The 17,148-nt window shown below is 40.9% G+C and overlaps 1 protein-coding gene and 1 long non-coding RNA gene across 2 annotated transcripts in view; both read left to right on the forward strand.

The window, feature by feature from the left end:
- Positions 1 to 9,590: 9,590 nt before the first annotated feature.
- The window catches only part of kcnh5b (potassium voltage-gated channel, subfamily H (eag-related), member 5b), a 105,300-nt gene continuing 97,742 nt past the window's right edge, over positions 9,591 to 17,148 (forward strand). The window contains exon 1 of the mRNA XM_026338880.1: positions 9,591 to 9,792. Coding sequence (XP_026194665.1) covers positions 9,720 to 9,792 — 73 coding nt within the window. The 5' untranslated portion in view covers positions 9,591 to 9,719. The remainder of the gene's footprint in view (positions 9,793 to 17,148) is intronic.
- On the forward strand, positions 13,940 to 16,989 carry LOC113151482. Its single transcript, XR_004463362.1, has 5 exons — positions 13,940 to 14,001; positions 14,129 to 14,278; positions 14,818 to 15,173; positions 15,517 to 15,681; positions 16,082 to 16,989. It is a non-coding gene; the product is annotated as an uncharacterized LOC113151482 (long non-coding RNA).

Consider the following 17,148-nt stretch of genomic DNA (forward strand, 5'->3'; position numbering starts at 1 on the left):
GGCTCTGCGTCAGTGTCACCGGGGATACGTTTAAGTTGCTGTTTCCTGTTTTGCTGTCGTTTGAATGAGCTCATATCCTGCGTAGTTCACCATCATTGTTCTTCTGTTTTTTACTTTGTGGTGTAACCCCCCCTCCTGGGTCAGGTGAGTCTCTGCTCACATGGGGGTTCATCTACGAGCCAGTGTATATATGAACCAGACCATAAGAAATCCAGATCGCTTCACATGTAAACGCACTCGATTCATTTCCACCTCCGTCATCCTCCTGCAAAAATGGACTTTTCATCATCACTTGATTCTTTTCTCCTTCCCTCCATCTTTTTTTTGTGGCCCAGATATAATATGATTTAAAAACTGAAAAAAAGATGAAAAAGGGTTGGAGAAATACAAATGTTTAATTATTTTAAAAAATAAAGAGATATTAAATTAAACCTGTTTTGTGATAAAGCCCAGCTGCTGATCTGCTTTATTCACATGGGGTGTGTGTGTGTGTGTGTGTGTGTGTGTTGGAAAAGTAGAGATCAGATCAGACCTGAACAACGTCCAGGAGGAACTTTGGATCATTCTTCACTCAGTCAGACTCAGGACGTCTTCGTGTCCCACAGCATCTGTTGTGTCTGGACTCTGACTCCAACAGGCGGCAGCAACAGCAGCGAAGTTCTGCTTTAAACAAATTAAAAGTCAAAACATGAACCGTGAAACGGAGAAACAGCAGGTTTCCAGAGCAGAGATGATCCACAGTGATCCACAGTGATCCAGCTGGACCAGCCGGAGTGGGAACGTCGTGGTTCAAACTCTTTGAGACGTATTTATGCAGAAACAGATAATCTCTGTTCTTACTGTGCACGAATCCCAAAATCAGAAAATACAGCAGAACAAAACATGAACATATTAAAAATAAATGAATCTTCAGTAAATCTTCCACAGTTACAACTGATTTGTGCAAAATAAGTGAATTTTATACCTAGACGCTGTTAATTTGGCCTCAACTGTAAAAGAGTGAAAATACAGGAAGTGAATTAAATTTAACTAATAAGAAACTTTAACCTAATTTAACCTTTAATTAATAAATAATAATAAAAACAGATCTCAGTACCATTAGTTTTCTTGTTTTTATGTTACCTGTGTGAAAATACAATAAAGTTGGATTTTTTTATTTTTTAAATTAAAACATTTGTTTTCTGAGGAAATTAATTTTCTCTCTTTCACTGCAGTTTGGTTTTATATTGTGTTAATCCACTTTTCCAGGTAATTATATTACATTTAAAACATTTTTGCACTAGTTGTTTGATTGTTCTATGAATAATTGGGTTTTTATACAATTATCAGGCTGTAAGTTAATAAGTTTCTGAAAAACAAGATAAAAATGATCAATAACTCACACACACACACACACATCAGTAAGATGTTCGGTGATGATGTCTGATGTTCAGACTCCCAGCAGAGGTCAGCAGAGACCGACAGTCTGAAGACAGATCAGTTCGACTCAAAGCGTTTTAAATACGTCTGACCTCAGTTTTCTGATCCCAGCTCATAGGACGTGAAGACCAGACTCCATCATGAGCAGCTGGTGACTCTTTATCCCATCAGGAGGTAAAAACCTGACATCACACCAAACTAAGAGCTTTCTGAACACTTAGTCCTGCTGGTTCATCACTCACAGCACTGAGAACTGAGCCTCTTGTATCATCCACCCTCTCATGCCCGGAGCCTTTTTGAAGGGACGTGACTCAGCGGACTCTTCAGGTCGTCACCCTCTTGTTGTTGCTCTGTTTTCAGTGCTCAGGTTGTTCTGGAGTGGACAGTGGCACTTTGACGCTCGTCTTCCAGCTCATGCTGTTTGTAGCTGTGCACATTTCTGCCTGTGGCCTGAGGGGGGAGTCCTGCACCCACCAGAGGGAAACTACTGAGAAGTCTGAGGGCGGATCAGTAACTGGGAGACAGACATCTGTCCTCTGATCTGAGCATTAATTAAATCACTCGGACACTTTTAGTCTGAAAATCAATTAACTTCCTCTTAGATGCTGATGTTTGTACTTTGTGTACTTGTACACAGTACATGAGTATAATACTGATACTTTCACTTCATAACGCAGTGTGTGTTCAGTTTCAGTTTGATCTACTGCCCTCTTTTAGCTTTTATTTTGGAAGGTTCCTGTTTCCTCCTCCACCTTCTCTCCTCTCCTCCATCATTTCCTTCTTTCTTCTAAAATCTAACTTTTTTTTTACTGATCTTTGACTTTTTCTTGCACATTTTTTCTTTCCTTTCCTCATCTCCTTACATCCCTTCCTTCCTTCTCTCTTCTTGGCTCCTTCTTACCTCGTCCTGATTCTTCCTTTTGTTTCTCCTCGTCTCCTCTTTTACTTCTTTGCTTCTTTTAATTTTTCCTTCATTCCTTTCCTTGTTTCGTTTCCTCCTTCTCTTCTTTCCTCCAACACTTTACTTCTCTCCTCCCCTCTCATTTCCTTCTCGTCTCCTACACTCGTCTCCTTTCTCTCCTCCTCTTATCTTGCTTTTTCTCCCTCGTCTCCTCTCCTTCCTCTCTTTTTGCCAGGATCGATTCTTCCTTCTTCCTCCATGTTTCCTCTCCTCCTGCACCTTAATCCTCATGCTGTAATGAATATAATCCCATATTGCCTCGGGTTAATCTTCCCCACTTAGCGATTCTCGACATAGAAACAAGAGTTCAGGCCACATCCTCAGTGTGATGTGCGACTGTGAAGCCTTCAGGAGAAACATGTTGGAGGAGCAGTTCTGAAATGTTAATGAGATCATTTGTGCTTCTTTGATAATAACAAGATAAAAGTGTTTTTCTGACAGTAGTATTAAAACGTCTGAATCCTCCCACTCACCTGAAGTAAATGATGCAGCTGTAGGAGCTGAGTCCACACAGATCTACAACAGGGCTGCGTCACCCTGACGGCTCCGGGGCCCAAACAGGTCAGGGGCCCCTGTTCAACAGTGTTTCCATGAATATATGGAGAAGTCGGAACAACAACAGAGACACTAGAGAGGAATCCACTGGGATCCAGTACGATGATGCATGTGTTCCCTCGATTTACCTTAATTCAACTTAACGACAGCTGACGACATCCTCTTCTTCTTCTGTTTGGAAGACACACGTGGTTGACGTGTCTCTGTTCTCCGGATCTCCTGAATCTCTGAACCCTGATTGAACCCGGAGACATGAAGAGTAATAAAACCCTCCCACACATTTACAAACCCAGTGCAGCCTCTCGTTCACAGTCTGAGCTTCATGAGTTCTTCTCCACTCGACGCTTCGTACTTGTTTTAAATGCATCACGTGGAGAACTCCGATTCCACTGATGATCTGAGTTCTGTTTAGGAGACAAATCCCATTTCAGTGTTTGTGTGGGAACCAGTTTCAGATGTGACGCCCTCCTTTGTGATCCCGCTGACTAAGCAGGAGTGTTTTTAGATTGGGACACTTCAGCTCCGTTCATTTCATTTAGACTGAGTCTGGTCTGTTTCTGATTCTCTGACTTTTTGCGTTTCCTCTTTGTGCACACACAGTTCACTGGATCCTCAGCATCCTTACGTTGTCTTAAATGTTTCATTGGGACCGTTTTTTATTACTTCTTTATGTTTCTACTGAGTTCATTAATCCCAGGAAACGCAGCAGATGCTCTGACAGAACCAGGCTTGTTTATTAGGAGTGAGTCACGAGGCCAGAGGAGGTTTGAAATCCACCGAGGACCCGAAACATCCATTTTGGCTGTTTCAAGGCAGCGCAGCTAAATATTTAACAGGACTTAACGCAGCATGCTGAGTAACAGACTGTCAGATCGTATAAAACCACTCCTCACCCTCACACAGAAGCTCTTTTTGACCCATAAATCCAGGGACTGGAGCATGAGCAGCTGGACCGGCACCTGAGGTTTGGTTGTTGTCTCTGTTCCGGCTGTGACGGATGAATAATGTTGGTTCTGTGCAGTGAGAAATACGGAACATTGAAGGTGCTTCATGTCTGAGGCTTCTCGTGTGTTGATTTCTGGTCTCATGCTGTCGTCAAGCCCAGATTGATGCAGGTTCTTCTGGACCTTTGTCCCATTTCCACACACCTTCCTGGTCTCCTCTCTGACTCAGGTCCTGTCCGGGCCTCCGTGTTGTTGGAACCTTCAGTCGTGGTGCGTACTGACGTCTCTGTACGCAACACGACTTTTACAGAAACCCAGAATTCAAAGAAATAAAAAAAGTCAAATTCCGAATGTTTGGCCTCGAGGCCGCTGCAGGTTATTGAAGTTTTCATCAGCGTGACATGATTCCACAGGCCGACAGCTTCGTATTGTTCCAGCGATCTGTTCATGATGTTTTGATGTTTCCTTTGTCCAAGACTGAAGGTTCCTTCTCTGGGGATCATGAATATTCACAGGGGATAAAATCTGTGCACTGGTTCTCAGGATGACTTGTGGTAGACCAGTTTTAAGAACCGACAGTAGCTCTGAACATGTTGGTGAGGCTTCATCCTCTGTGTATCATACAAATACAGATGTAGGACACTAGCTTTCAAAACAATGTGTCTATCTCTGGGGACCATGAATATCATGGATATGTTTTCATGAATATGTGTCAAGAACCAGGATAATTATTTCACTGATGTTGCCACTAGTCACAGAATTGATTGGTTTATCCTCTGCATAGCTAACAAATGCATATAGTATTTTTTTCCTCTTTGCCATATTATTATTATTATTATTATTATTATTATTATTATTATTATTATTATTATTATTATTATTATTATTATATGCTACCATGTTGTAGTTCAAAGAGGAATTGCCTTGATGGTGGAACTGGACTATGAATATATGACAGGATATATGTAAACTCAAATATTAGTTGGAAAAATACCACGTCAACAACAAGCTGACGATGACACTGTAGAAAACAGTTAGTGAAGTTTTAACGTGGACTTGAGGAGAACAGTGAAAACTTTCCAATTCTTTCCGTGGGTACCATGAATCTCACAAACAGCCTCTGTTACATCATTTTGTCGATTTAAGACAGAAACTACTTTCAATAGCAGCGGAACAATCAGACGGACGCTGTCGTTTTTCAGAAAGCAATTTGAATCCTGCTTCCCTCCGGCGTTCTTGTTGTGAGGTTTATGTCCTGTTGCTTCTGAGCCGCCCGGCTGAAGCACAGAGACGTCCCAACATGATGCAAATACCAATGAGGGGAAATGATCCCTCCTTCCTCTTCCTGACAGTCGTCTAAAGGGGCTGCGGGTTTATGTGAGGATCCTAGTTCAGTCTTTTATTTAACTGTATCCATGATTAGGAGGGAGTGATGAACTAAAAGCTGCAGAAAAAGGGGATTCAGAGAGATAAAAACTGCAACAGGAGCTGCAATAATAATTGTAATTAGCAATAACAGCAAGACAAAGTGATCACAGGCAGGTTCTGTTGGGTGCTTCCGCTTTGTCCGCTCGGAGGATAAAACACATTTAGAGATTCAAAAAGTAGTCTGCAATTAAACTGCAGCGGAAGAGGCTTTGCTAAATGCCACAGCACAGCTATTAAGTTTTAGGCAGTGGAGCGTTCCTCAGCAAAATAGGAACAGGAAGTCCCGTTGGAAGATTACTAACCAGGCAAAACAGTGGATACCGCCGTGGTATTACTGTCTTAGGTCGAAGCAGTCCAGTCTCCCAGAGGGTGTTCAGGCATTTGATGAAGGACACGTCACTAAAACAACAGTAAACAAGTCGCATCTCATACCTTTAACTTTAATCTTTAACAAAGACCACGATCTTCTCCTCACGTTAACAAATAGAACCAAGAAATATGATGATCCAACGGTGCCTGTTAGATTTGAACCCAGCTCATCAGTTGGAATCTAAGTCTGCACGTTTCTGTGACAATGATGAGAAACTTCCAGCAGGTCTAAGTGTGCATGGAAATGATCTCATTATTTTAAAATATGCACAAAATGAGCTGTGATAATGTTTTGAAGGAGGAAACACACACTTAGCTTTTGTTTCACCTCAACGATGCCAAAGCTACTGGAGAGAATCTGAAAAGGAGGATTTTGCTCCACGTGACCTCGGAGCACTTTTCTTATTGTAGCTCACATGATGCACACTCCTGTGGAAAGTTGTTTCATTGCCACAAACTAATTAACATGCAGAAAATCAGGGCAGCCAGTGTTATCCAAGCATGGAAATGTTGGTGGTTTAATGAAGCTGTCACGTGTGCTGTATTTACTGGTGGCTAACATGTTAATTCGGTCCTGGGAAGAACCTTTATCCAATTAGTGTAAAAGAGCTTTTTTCATTGACCAGGCCTCACGCTGCTCTCCACACGCAGTAGTTTGGCAACAGAACTGAGACACGTCTGCACAGGACAGAGCCCACGTCCACCACCTCGCTGCTATTCCCAGCCTGACTCCTCAGCTGTCGGATTTACCGTCAGCCCTTAAACATCGACTTTTTACCACCAAATGCCTTTTTCTCCTTTGATGGAGCTCCCAGGATGAGTCTGGCCTGGAGTCAGAGGTTTGGTGGGTGCAGTGCTGGTAGAAGTTAGACTAATTAATTCGAGGATCAATATAGAAGGATGCAGCTATGCCTCCCTCCAGATGTGCAGGAGGTGCATTGATCAGAGCTGCTGGGTTCGATACCTCGATCCCTGTCTCTTTCTTCCCACTTTCTCCTCCTCAAATGAAGCGTCAGTGTTGTCCCACTGCTTCAATTGATCTGCACCGTGTGACATTTACTCGTTTCTTCTCAATGAGCAGCAAAGCCAGAAATAACTGATACTTTGAATCAGAGCTGCAGGAGCAGAAACTCCAACTGTGGCTCATTAGAGACCGAGCGTTTTGTTCTGTCGATGAGGTGATTTGCTCATCGGCTGGCGTGCGGCTGGGTCCGAGGCCGGTGGCCGTGAGTGTCTGTTCCACATGAACAATGGCTGCCTGCGTTCTGAATGCTGATCGGGCATAACTGGGGGTTAGTGATGCCGTGTAATTAGAGGGATTCCAGTCCTCAAGTCCCAGTGGAGGCTCTCCTCCACACTCGGAGGTGGAGTCTTTTCTAATGCTTCCACACACATTTGATTAGATTTTGTTATTTCTGATGTTTCTTTATTGTAAAAACACTTTTTTTACTTTAAGACACAAACACAGCCTCAGCACATCCTGTGTTATAGACCCTCCACACACACACACACACACACACACACACACACTGACTCGTCACTTTCTCTAATCCCAGTGTACAGAGGCACATTAATGTCAAGACTATTAAATACAATCAAACTACTAAATACAAAACACATTAAGGACCTAATCAATGGGCAGTTCATTTTATAGAACCCTGTCTCCTGGGACACATGTTTATTTACCACTAATGTCTGTTCTGATTACTCAGCATTGATGAGAGCACGCAAACCATTAATCTGCCGCATCATCGTAAACAGGAGGTGTCGTGACTGATCTCACCTCAGACTCACTGCAGTGAAGATAAGTTGATGTGTTTTAATAGGCAGGTTCTAATCCTCAGGATAGTCCACACTTATTGTGTATATAAAAGTATATTAAAAAACATTTAAACCACAGTAATATAAATAAATATAATCGTGTAAAGAACCAATCAGACAACAGGATAATGGTTTTTTTAAACTTGTAAACATGAAAACGTGGCTCCTCCTTCCATATCAATTTAAATCCATCTTCTGAAACTTTCATTGACCCTTTTCCAACAGCAACTTTGCCTTTAATGAGCCTCCATACGAACGAGAGTCATTTAACCAACGTAGGAGTGAGAGAGCGGAGCCTGTTACAGCAGACGGCAGCTGTCCAACCTGCACTGTCACATATGTTTGAGACCCCGTGATGCACGTGGGCCAATTAAAGCCGCCCCAGGGGTGCATTTGGCACCGTGCATGTTTTCTGACAACACATAGTGTTAATATGTTCAGAGCTGACTTCAACAGAGTCTGTGACCGTGTCAGAAGTGAATCAGTGGATGTTAGGAGGAGCAGAAATGACATCACGTGTTGAATACAGTGAGACTGAGACAAGGTCCAACAGCATCAACAGCATCTGAAGAGCTGGTGCTGTACGACCACTGTGATGAACTTTTATAATCACATTTCATATGAGAGTAACACAAATGTTCCTCTCATATGAAATGTGTGTTCCTGTTTAGGAGATGCTGATTCATAGTTATTACAGAGATCTGTTGTTCAGTCAGGTCTCAGGTCTTGTCTCTATATATCAGCCTTTATCTCTATAAATAAAATGTATTATTATTATTATATTATTATTTATGTGCATCAGGCTCTAAAGGTAAAAACAGCAGCCTCCTTTTTGTTCCAGCAGCTGTGTAACTTTCCTGACACTGAGTGAAATCAGACATATGTGATGCCCAGCATGGAGCTGCCTCTCCAGTGGGACCCTTGGGCTCCCAGGGGCCTCATCAACCCCTCGCACAAGCTAATGAGCGTTCCTGAGGGACCTTTCTGCAGGAGGAGACACTGTTTTCACTGCTGATAGCACAGTTCCTCAGCACAATAGAAACAGGAAGTCCCATTGCCAGATTACTAACCAGGAACAGTCTTCTAGAGGAGATTCAGGCAGTTTTAATCTGTGAGCTGGACACGTTTCAGTTCACATTCTGGGAAACATTTGTTTTCTTTCTGAGAGTTGATGAAAAACTTGATATCACTGTTGTTTCAGTAGAATAAGTGTGGCGTCAATGCATCCACTCAGCCACCGTGTTGGATCAGTGAACCACGTTTCCTAATGCTCGTACACTGGTGTTGAATTCAGTCCACAGGACTTGAAGTTTATTAAACTGGGTGCAGCTCAACATGATTGTACTGGACTTGTTTGGTACATTTCGATTTAAACAGAGGTCAGTTCCTGATCTTAGCTGCAGCACCGTTGTTGTTTCACACAGTTTGAAGTAGTTCTTTGAATTAACTGAGAAAACAACACGTTCAGTTTTATAGTGCAGTTTTATTACTGTTCATGTTTAAAATAAATAATCAAGATGTTTTGCTGTGTTAAAAATAATTTGTTGGTGCCGTTTGTAATTCTCAGTATGTGAAACTCAAACAGTTTTTATTCACATGAAACATATTTTAATAAACTTACATTTAAAATTCAAAACCTAGTAATTTGCCATGAACTGCAGTTTTTGTGTAACACCAGACTTCATCATGTTTTAATGATGTAGATTAACTGGACTCCTTCTAGTCCTCATTTATTAATGACACCAATAACAACAGCAGAATTTATATTGTATCAGCCTTTATTAGTCACTGTTTTAAATTACACAGACTCCTGTACATTTATTTATTTTACTGGCTGTATATTATATACTATATATTCTGTGTTCTTTAATAGACCAATAGTGGAGTGTAATTAAATATACTCTGAACTTTATATTTGGTTTAATTCAAATTATTACATATAACAATAACAATACTAACAATAACCGAATCATGAGGTTCCTCCATCATTATTTTATGGGACGAGCGCACAGCAGCAGACACGCATGCGTCCTGACGCTCCGGGCAGGCAGCGGGACGCGGCGCCGCCGCTGTGGCTCAGTGCGCCCCGAGCAGCCAGAGCGCACGGTTACAATGAGCTTCTCCATCGGTCCGACTGAGAGCCAGCGTCAGAACCGACCTCCGAGCAGCAGACACACCGCCACCGACCCTGACCGACACCAGCTCCGCCCGCCCGCAGCAGGATGCCCGGGGGAAAGAGAGGGCTCGTGGCACCGCAGAACACTTTCCTGGAGAACATCGTCCGGCGCTCGAGTGGTGAGTCCGCGCGTCGGAGAGCGGCTCGGACCGGGACTCTGACGGAATACTGGCTGTTTGAAATGTGGGAAACCACGGAGGTTTGGTGGAGGAGAAACCTGCGGAAACGCACTTTGTGCCCAGATTGATTAGCGTGGATGGAGTTTACGCTCATGAATGTTTGTGATGTTACGTAGAAGTAACGTTAAACTGATGTAAGTGTCGGAGGGACTGGGCCCTCCAGAAGAAACGCGAATTGCTTTTTTTTTGGAGCAAAATTCAGCTCGATTTTCCCTGAAGATGCTCACTGGGAGTCACGGGTTGCGCACAGTTGTTTCCCTCTGTTGTGTGTTGGACCTTTGTGTAAAGCAGCTTCTCCAGATTCTGTGACATCATTAGGTGAGACCGAAATAGCTGCGTTGCTGAGAAAGCAGCAAGTTGCCGCCTTATTAGCAGGATTAAAAGTTTCCTTTGGTCTTTCACTGTCCATTAAAAGCTGCGCAGCCAGTAAACCTGGAGCCACCTCATCATCATTTAACTGAACCGTGAAGTAAACCGAGCGATGTGCTAAATAACTGATGACTGCCCAGATCCTGATCTTCTGAATATGTTCTGATGAACTCTGCTGCGTTATTCTCTGGTTTAGTTTCATCCCTCTGCTCCCTCCTCCCCATCATTAGACTGATTGCTTTTCTTTATCTTCCCAGAAAAGTCAGCGGAGCAATTTACCGGAATGGAAGTCAGGGTTGTGGATGAGGGCTGTGCAGGGTGGCTGGGTGGAGATAAGGTCAAGACTGTTCCAGAAATGTGTTGATGTCTGTCAGTGTACTGAGGCTGTTGTGCGTCCCCACAGTGAAGTGGAGAAGCTCTGCTGTTAGTGACTAGTTAGGATGATGTGAAGAGCTGCTGATGTTGTTCTGGGCTCAGATTCATTTCCTTAAATCGAAGCTCAGCATCATCCTTATGCTTCCTTCACTGTTACACATGGATTTATATTTAGTGAAATCCAGTGGTGCAGTAATGTTTGAGGGTTTAAAACAGGCTGAGACTAAAGTCTGGTTCTGGTTTCAAAACAACAACCAACAATTACAGATAGAAAACTGTTAATGAAACCGAGGTGTTAGAGACGATTGTTCATCATCAGTTGGACAGATGTTGGTGTAGGATTTGACACGTGGCAGCAAGTAAAGCTAAACAACCAGGATTACACCACAAGGGGGCAAAATGTGTTTTGTCCCCACAAATTCATCTAGAAGTTAGTTCTGTGTTCTGAAGATGGATCGTTTTCATATCCAAAACCTCAACAGATACACAGTGAATGAGACCTGAAGACACAAAGCTGGAACACTTGGTCCATAATGAAGACACAATCCACCAGAAGAATCTACAGACCATAAACTGGTCACATGTTTTCAGTCTGTTAAATGCAGCTGGATACTGTGGTGGTACGATCGCTGCTCCTCCACTGTGGGAGACGACGGTTCAAATCCTGGCTGTGGTCTACCTTTGGTCCCTAGGTGAAACCTCGTTATGCTTACCCTGCCACGGCCTTGTACCTTGGAAGTCACTTCAGATAAAAGCATCTGCCAAATGACTAAATCTAAATATAGCTTTTGATATATTAACTTTTACATATTGATGCTGTACCTGTATCAATGGAAGTCAATGGAAGTCAATGAAATCGAGGATTAGCCAAGTTTTAGATGTATTTGATATTTGAGGTTTGCCCCCTAGGAAGCAGGATTCAGAGAGTTTGTGAGTCTTGCAGCCAGAAAATGACGGATTCTTAATGAAGTATTGACACCTATGACTCAGTATAGTTATTAATGAATCCATGTCAATCAACTAGTCAATTAGGACTGTTTCATCACGTGAAACGGGAAAGAGAATCCACATGTACACGGTTCCACAGGAATTAGAAATAACTGTACATCGACTCTATAACAGTAAATTCATTTACTAAAACATAAAAAAAACATAAAACAGGCCTTTTAACAACGTTTTTATCTGTTCACATCTGAGTTTGGCCTAAATCATTCGTTTGATTTTAGTTTGACAGAGTAGCTGGACTTGATTCTGAAGGCAGAGTCCAGGATCATTATAGACAGCACATGTTTACCTACTAGTGTAAGATATGGAAGGGATAAATAAAAATACAAAGCAAAGCATGTCTGATGGGGATGGTCTGAGGTCCATCACCTGAGGTCGTGTGGACTCATGACCTCAGTTCATCTCAGATTTCGACTAACGTCCTGGATCGTGGTTCCCCTGTTCCAAGTTACAGATCAGAGCTTAGAAAACCTGCACTAACCTTTGTTTTTTCTCAACATCACCTTCGATTCACTTGGGTCTTTCATTTTAGTGTAAATTAGATCTCAAATCAAACGCTCTCATGTAGCTGATCATAGAATTCCCTGACAATCGAATCAGAGCTGTTAAAGCCAAAATAATCACATCAGTGCGCTTCAGTACAGACTCGAGGTCCCAAGATGGCCCGAACGCTGTATCAGAAGCTTTTCCACCGTTCTTGAAGGAGCTTATGCTGCTCGAACTTTGGTGCAGCTGTGTAATCGAGAGCAGGAAAGGTGAAGAAGATTCTGTGTTTTGTTCTTATATTAAGTCTTAGTCAGCGCTTTAATTTCAGAGGGGACACAAGAGGCTGCAGCAGGCAGGTTTTAGGTTTAAGTAACCACAGTTGCTAGAAGCAGAGACCAGATGAGGAGGAGGATATTGTTCTGGATTGTTCTTTGTTAAAGACGTGACCCTCTCACGCCAAACTTCACCATAATGCACTGCAGTCTTGTGTGATTCATTCTAGGAGGTGAGCCACCAACAACCTTGGTTGAATCATGTTTATATCGAGGATGTACTGTTTATCATCAACTTTACGATAGTAAATCATTTATTTAGGTGTTTTGAGTTGTTGCAGGAAGCACAGAGCAGCAACAGTTACCACCGTCACCTTACAGCGAGAAGGTCTGAACCCACTGGCTGACTGGGCCCTTTCTTTGTGGAATTAGCATCTTCCTCCCATTGTTAGAGTCTGGTTTTCCTCCCACAAGCCAGAAATACGATTACCAATAGAAGTTTGTAGTCAAATAGTGGTCTGTCTAGAGCTGTTTTCAGACATGCACTGGAACCCTGAACGTCTTTATTCATTACCAAGAGCAGCTGTCAGCCTGAATGTGTGGTGTGGTGTACTTTTGTGTTGGATGCCCTCCACCCAGAGATCAGCTTCACTGAGCCCAAACAAAATATTTCCTCAAGTGAGAACGCATCTGACACGGACAATCGTTTGTTGCTGCACTCAGGCCATTTGTGATATGTGTCAGCCCTTCAATAGTCTTAGTGAACGGTCCTGGTTGTACGCCACATGTCACCCAGTGGCAACTAGGATCCGCTCCAGCCCTTCCATGATCCAATAGAAAGTAGGCAGCACAGATAATTGATGGACAGATAAAGCCGTAGTTGTTAGGGAACATGCTGTGCACTGTAAGAAATGTTTGTAGAAATTACGGTAAAAAACTGTTAAATGGCAACAGTATATTACCGTTAAATGCAAAACAATATATCACAGTAATAGATACACTTTTTTACTGTTAATCAAGAAACAGTATGTAACTGTACTTTTTACTGTGAAAGTATGTAGAAAACACACAGTTTTACCGTTAAAACATAAAATTTAGCTAAAATTAATGGGAAAATACCGTAAGGCCACAAGCAAGTAAATATCGTAAAATTAATGGTATTATTTGGTTTAAATTACAGATTTTGTTGACGTATACATTGAAATTTACGGTTTAAAACCTTTTATAATTCAACAAAAACATTTTCTTTTTTCTACAGAAAGGAGATGTTAAAAATATGGTATTTATGTTGATTTTGAAATAAAATATATGTTTACATATACTGTTATTATCTGTCATTTTATGTTCTACACTTGTAAGGCTTTAATGTGTGATGGAAAACTAAAACATGAATAATACATTTCTTGAAGAAATTAAAGTCGTTGGTGTTGAAAAATATCTCATGTATCAAGTTTCTGGAAAAGTTTGTCTTAATTATGTTGTTATTAGTTTTGTTGTTGACCTCTGACCTCTAATGTACCTACAGCACAAACTGGAAATATAATAAATAGGATTTGAAATGCGGCCCACACTGGGATCATCCTCCATACTGGTAATGACCAGGTCCATTTATATCACCGTAATACTTAATACTGAAAATATGGTGAGTTACCGTAACATATGGTGAGTTACCGTAACATATGGTGAGTTACCGTAACACATGGTTTACTGGTTGTAAATGTATTTTATCTTATTTTCTCAAACTGTCTGTGAACCACCGTCATTTAAAGACTAACAGACGGAGCACTGACGTATTCAGAGAGCGGGAAACTGTGGTTCAAATGTTAACGGACGCTGAACAGTTGGCGCCGCTTCTGTCCGAGCAGCACCGCGGAATACAGCGTCTCCTGAATGTTACCCTGGAGGAGCAATGTGTGGAGGTAAGTTTGAGGTTTAAAATAACGTTTCGGTAATTTTTCTTCTTAAAAGTTACGGTTATTGTAATTGACATTAAAGTTGAGGTTAACGACGTGTTCCCAAAACGTTATTTAGTTAACGTTTTTAACGTAGCCGCTAGCTAACCTTAATGCTAATCTTACACGTTAACTTGCTAGCTAACATTTGTCTTACATCTAACTGTCTTAGATGTATTTGTGTTAAACATTAATGTGTTTAGCTAGCTAGCTAAGTGTACAACAAAATGTGTAGATGTAATTTCTGTGATTTCTGCTTACAACATTGAAGTACTAAGTCCTTCACGGCAGACTTCATCGTAATGAACCACATTGTTTATTCAAGTGTTGAGCTGGTTGCAACGAGACATTTTGTAGATATAGAGCTTTTAAAGCTCACATTTAGTGGAGGCACAAGGTATCTGCTCTTGTTAATGTTAGCGTTACTGTTGGGAGGCAATAGCGCAGTACCAGTGTGAAAATGAGCAGTGAACTGTCCAGTAACAGGATCTACTAATGTTTTCAAGGTCAGATCTTCCTCTACTGGCCACATGTCACGAGAACATAGAGATTTCTCTAGCAATCTCTTTTAAGTTAAGTAAACTGCATTTATATTTAATATTTTCTATTTAAAAAATAAATAATATAAAAAATTATATTATTTGTTTAGTTGAGTCTTAGTTATCTGTCTTCAGTACCTTGTCTAACAAGTTGTTTTCTGGCTGCAGAGAGGATCGTGACAGTCCAGAACGTAAACATGATGGGCAACTTAAGTCTTAAAGCCAAACTGGTGCCAACATCTGCTCATTGTTCCAGTTTCAGAACATCGTTCCATGTCTGTCTTCCATCATGTCAACCCCAGTGATGTCAAGGCAAATTAGAGGTAAGCTGTGGCATAGTTTAGCAAACAATATGTAGATGCAAGCACAATTTCAATTTCGTAGAGTTCATGTTCCTCAAGAAAACAGCCTCATCGTACACAGAAGAAACAAGCAGTCTGAAATGTGACTGTGGATTTTGTGACTGCTTCAGTGAATGTATCATTGTATTGTTGTTGTTGCATTGTACTGTTGATGTCTTAGTGACAAATATGTTAGTGTCTGTGTTTCACACTGATACTGTTGATAAAAATATGACCTGTAAAACTATATATCAGATATCTGTGTTTAGGCATTATGCTTAAACGCTGCATCAATGTAACATTTGCTTCTATTTTCTGGCTGCAGAGATGATCATGCCAGTCCACGTCATACTTGACGAACGCGAATGATGACAAGACCTGTTCAAAGTTCCAGTTCCTGAACATCATTCCACATCTGTAGAGGACTTCAGACTTCATTCAAGTGTGAACCTTATGAGTTAAACACCGCTGATGTTTAGACAAATTAGAGGTAAGCTGTATTATTGCCCCCCTCATTCATGTTAGTGTAATAAAAAATAGAAAGATGCAATCAAAATTTAAACTTGACTCAACTTGATCTTTCTCAAAGCAACAGCTTCATTATACACAGAAGAAACCAGAACTCTAAAGTATAGTTGTGAATTGTCTGACTGCCTAAGTGGAGACATCTGAGTATTTAGGCTGGTAATGCTGTTGATTGCTTGGTGATTAATATGTCAGATTCTATATTTTGCCCATATACTCTTAACATGCTCTGCAAAACTATACTTCAACTTTTTATCACGTAAAATTCATTGGTACTGTGTATGTAAGGCTGTATATATGTGTGTGTGTAATGCTCATCACTGCATCAATTTTAATTTTGCTTTGTTTCTGTTTTCTGGCTGCAGAGAAAAACCTGCCAGTCCACAGTGTGCACCTTATGGACATCTTGGGAATCTTCTAGAAGAAATGATGACAACATACATCATGGGTTCTACTTTATGGAATATCATGTTCATGAGAGACTCTAAACCATGTTGAGCACCATCTTCAGACATGTCTGACCTATTACTCATCCTGGGCAAGTGGCCACATTTTCTTATGATGTTTATATTGTTAATTTCACTGTACATTGACCTAAAAATACATGCTGTTTTTCAAGCTCTTAAAACTACTTTGTGAGTTAAATGGGCAGTTTATTGGATCAGATCAACACAGAATGCTTAAAGGCACAACCTTTACTTTTAATGATTATAGTTTGTTGTTTTACAATGTATTTATATGTTTATTTTGGAATTTATTATAAGTAATTGTTGACTGTAAAATCTATGCCAATCAGCTGTAATGCCTTATTTGATTTACCGTACTTTTTACAGTAAAATTCTGGCAACCACAGCTGCCGGTATTTTACCGCAACTTTTAATCTTTGTAATAATGTGTCATACATTGTCACCCTATTTTTTACGGTGAAATTCTGGCAACCACAGCTGCCGGTATTTTACCGCAACTTTGAATCTTTGTAATAATGTGTCATACATTGTCACCCTATTTTTTACGGTGAAATTCTGGCAACCACAGCTGCCGGTATTTTACCGCAACTTTGAATCTTTGTAATAATGTGTCATACATTGTCACCCTATTTTTTACGGTGAAATTCTGGCAACCACAGCTGCCGGTATTTTACCGCAACTTTGAATCTTTGTAATAATGTGTCATACATTGTCACCCTATTTTTTACGGTGAAATTCTGGCAACCACAGCTGCCGGTATTTTACCGTAACTGTGAATCTTTGCAATAAAATGCAGTAATGTTGTATACTGTTGTACTGTGTTTATAACTGAAATAGACTGTATCTAGGTTTACAGTATACCTGTTATTTTACATAGTTTACCTGTCAATAGATTTAACTATAGCAGTTATTTTTATAGTAAGTTACCGTAAACAGGTTTACAGTAAACCTGTGTTTTTATAGTA

Source organism: Anabas testudineus, chromosome 22 (genome assembly GCF_900324465.2).
Source record: "Anabas testudineus chromosome 22, fAnaTes1.2, whole genome shotgun sequence".
Taxonomy (NCBI): Eukaryota; Metazoa; Chordata; class Actinopteri; order Anabantiformes; family Anabantidae; genus Anabas; species Anabas testudineus.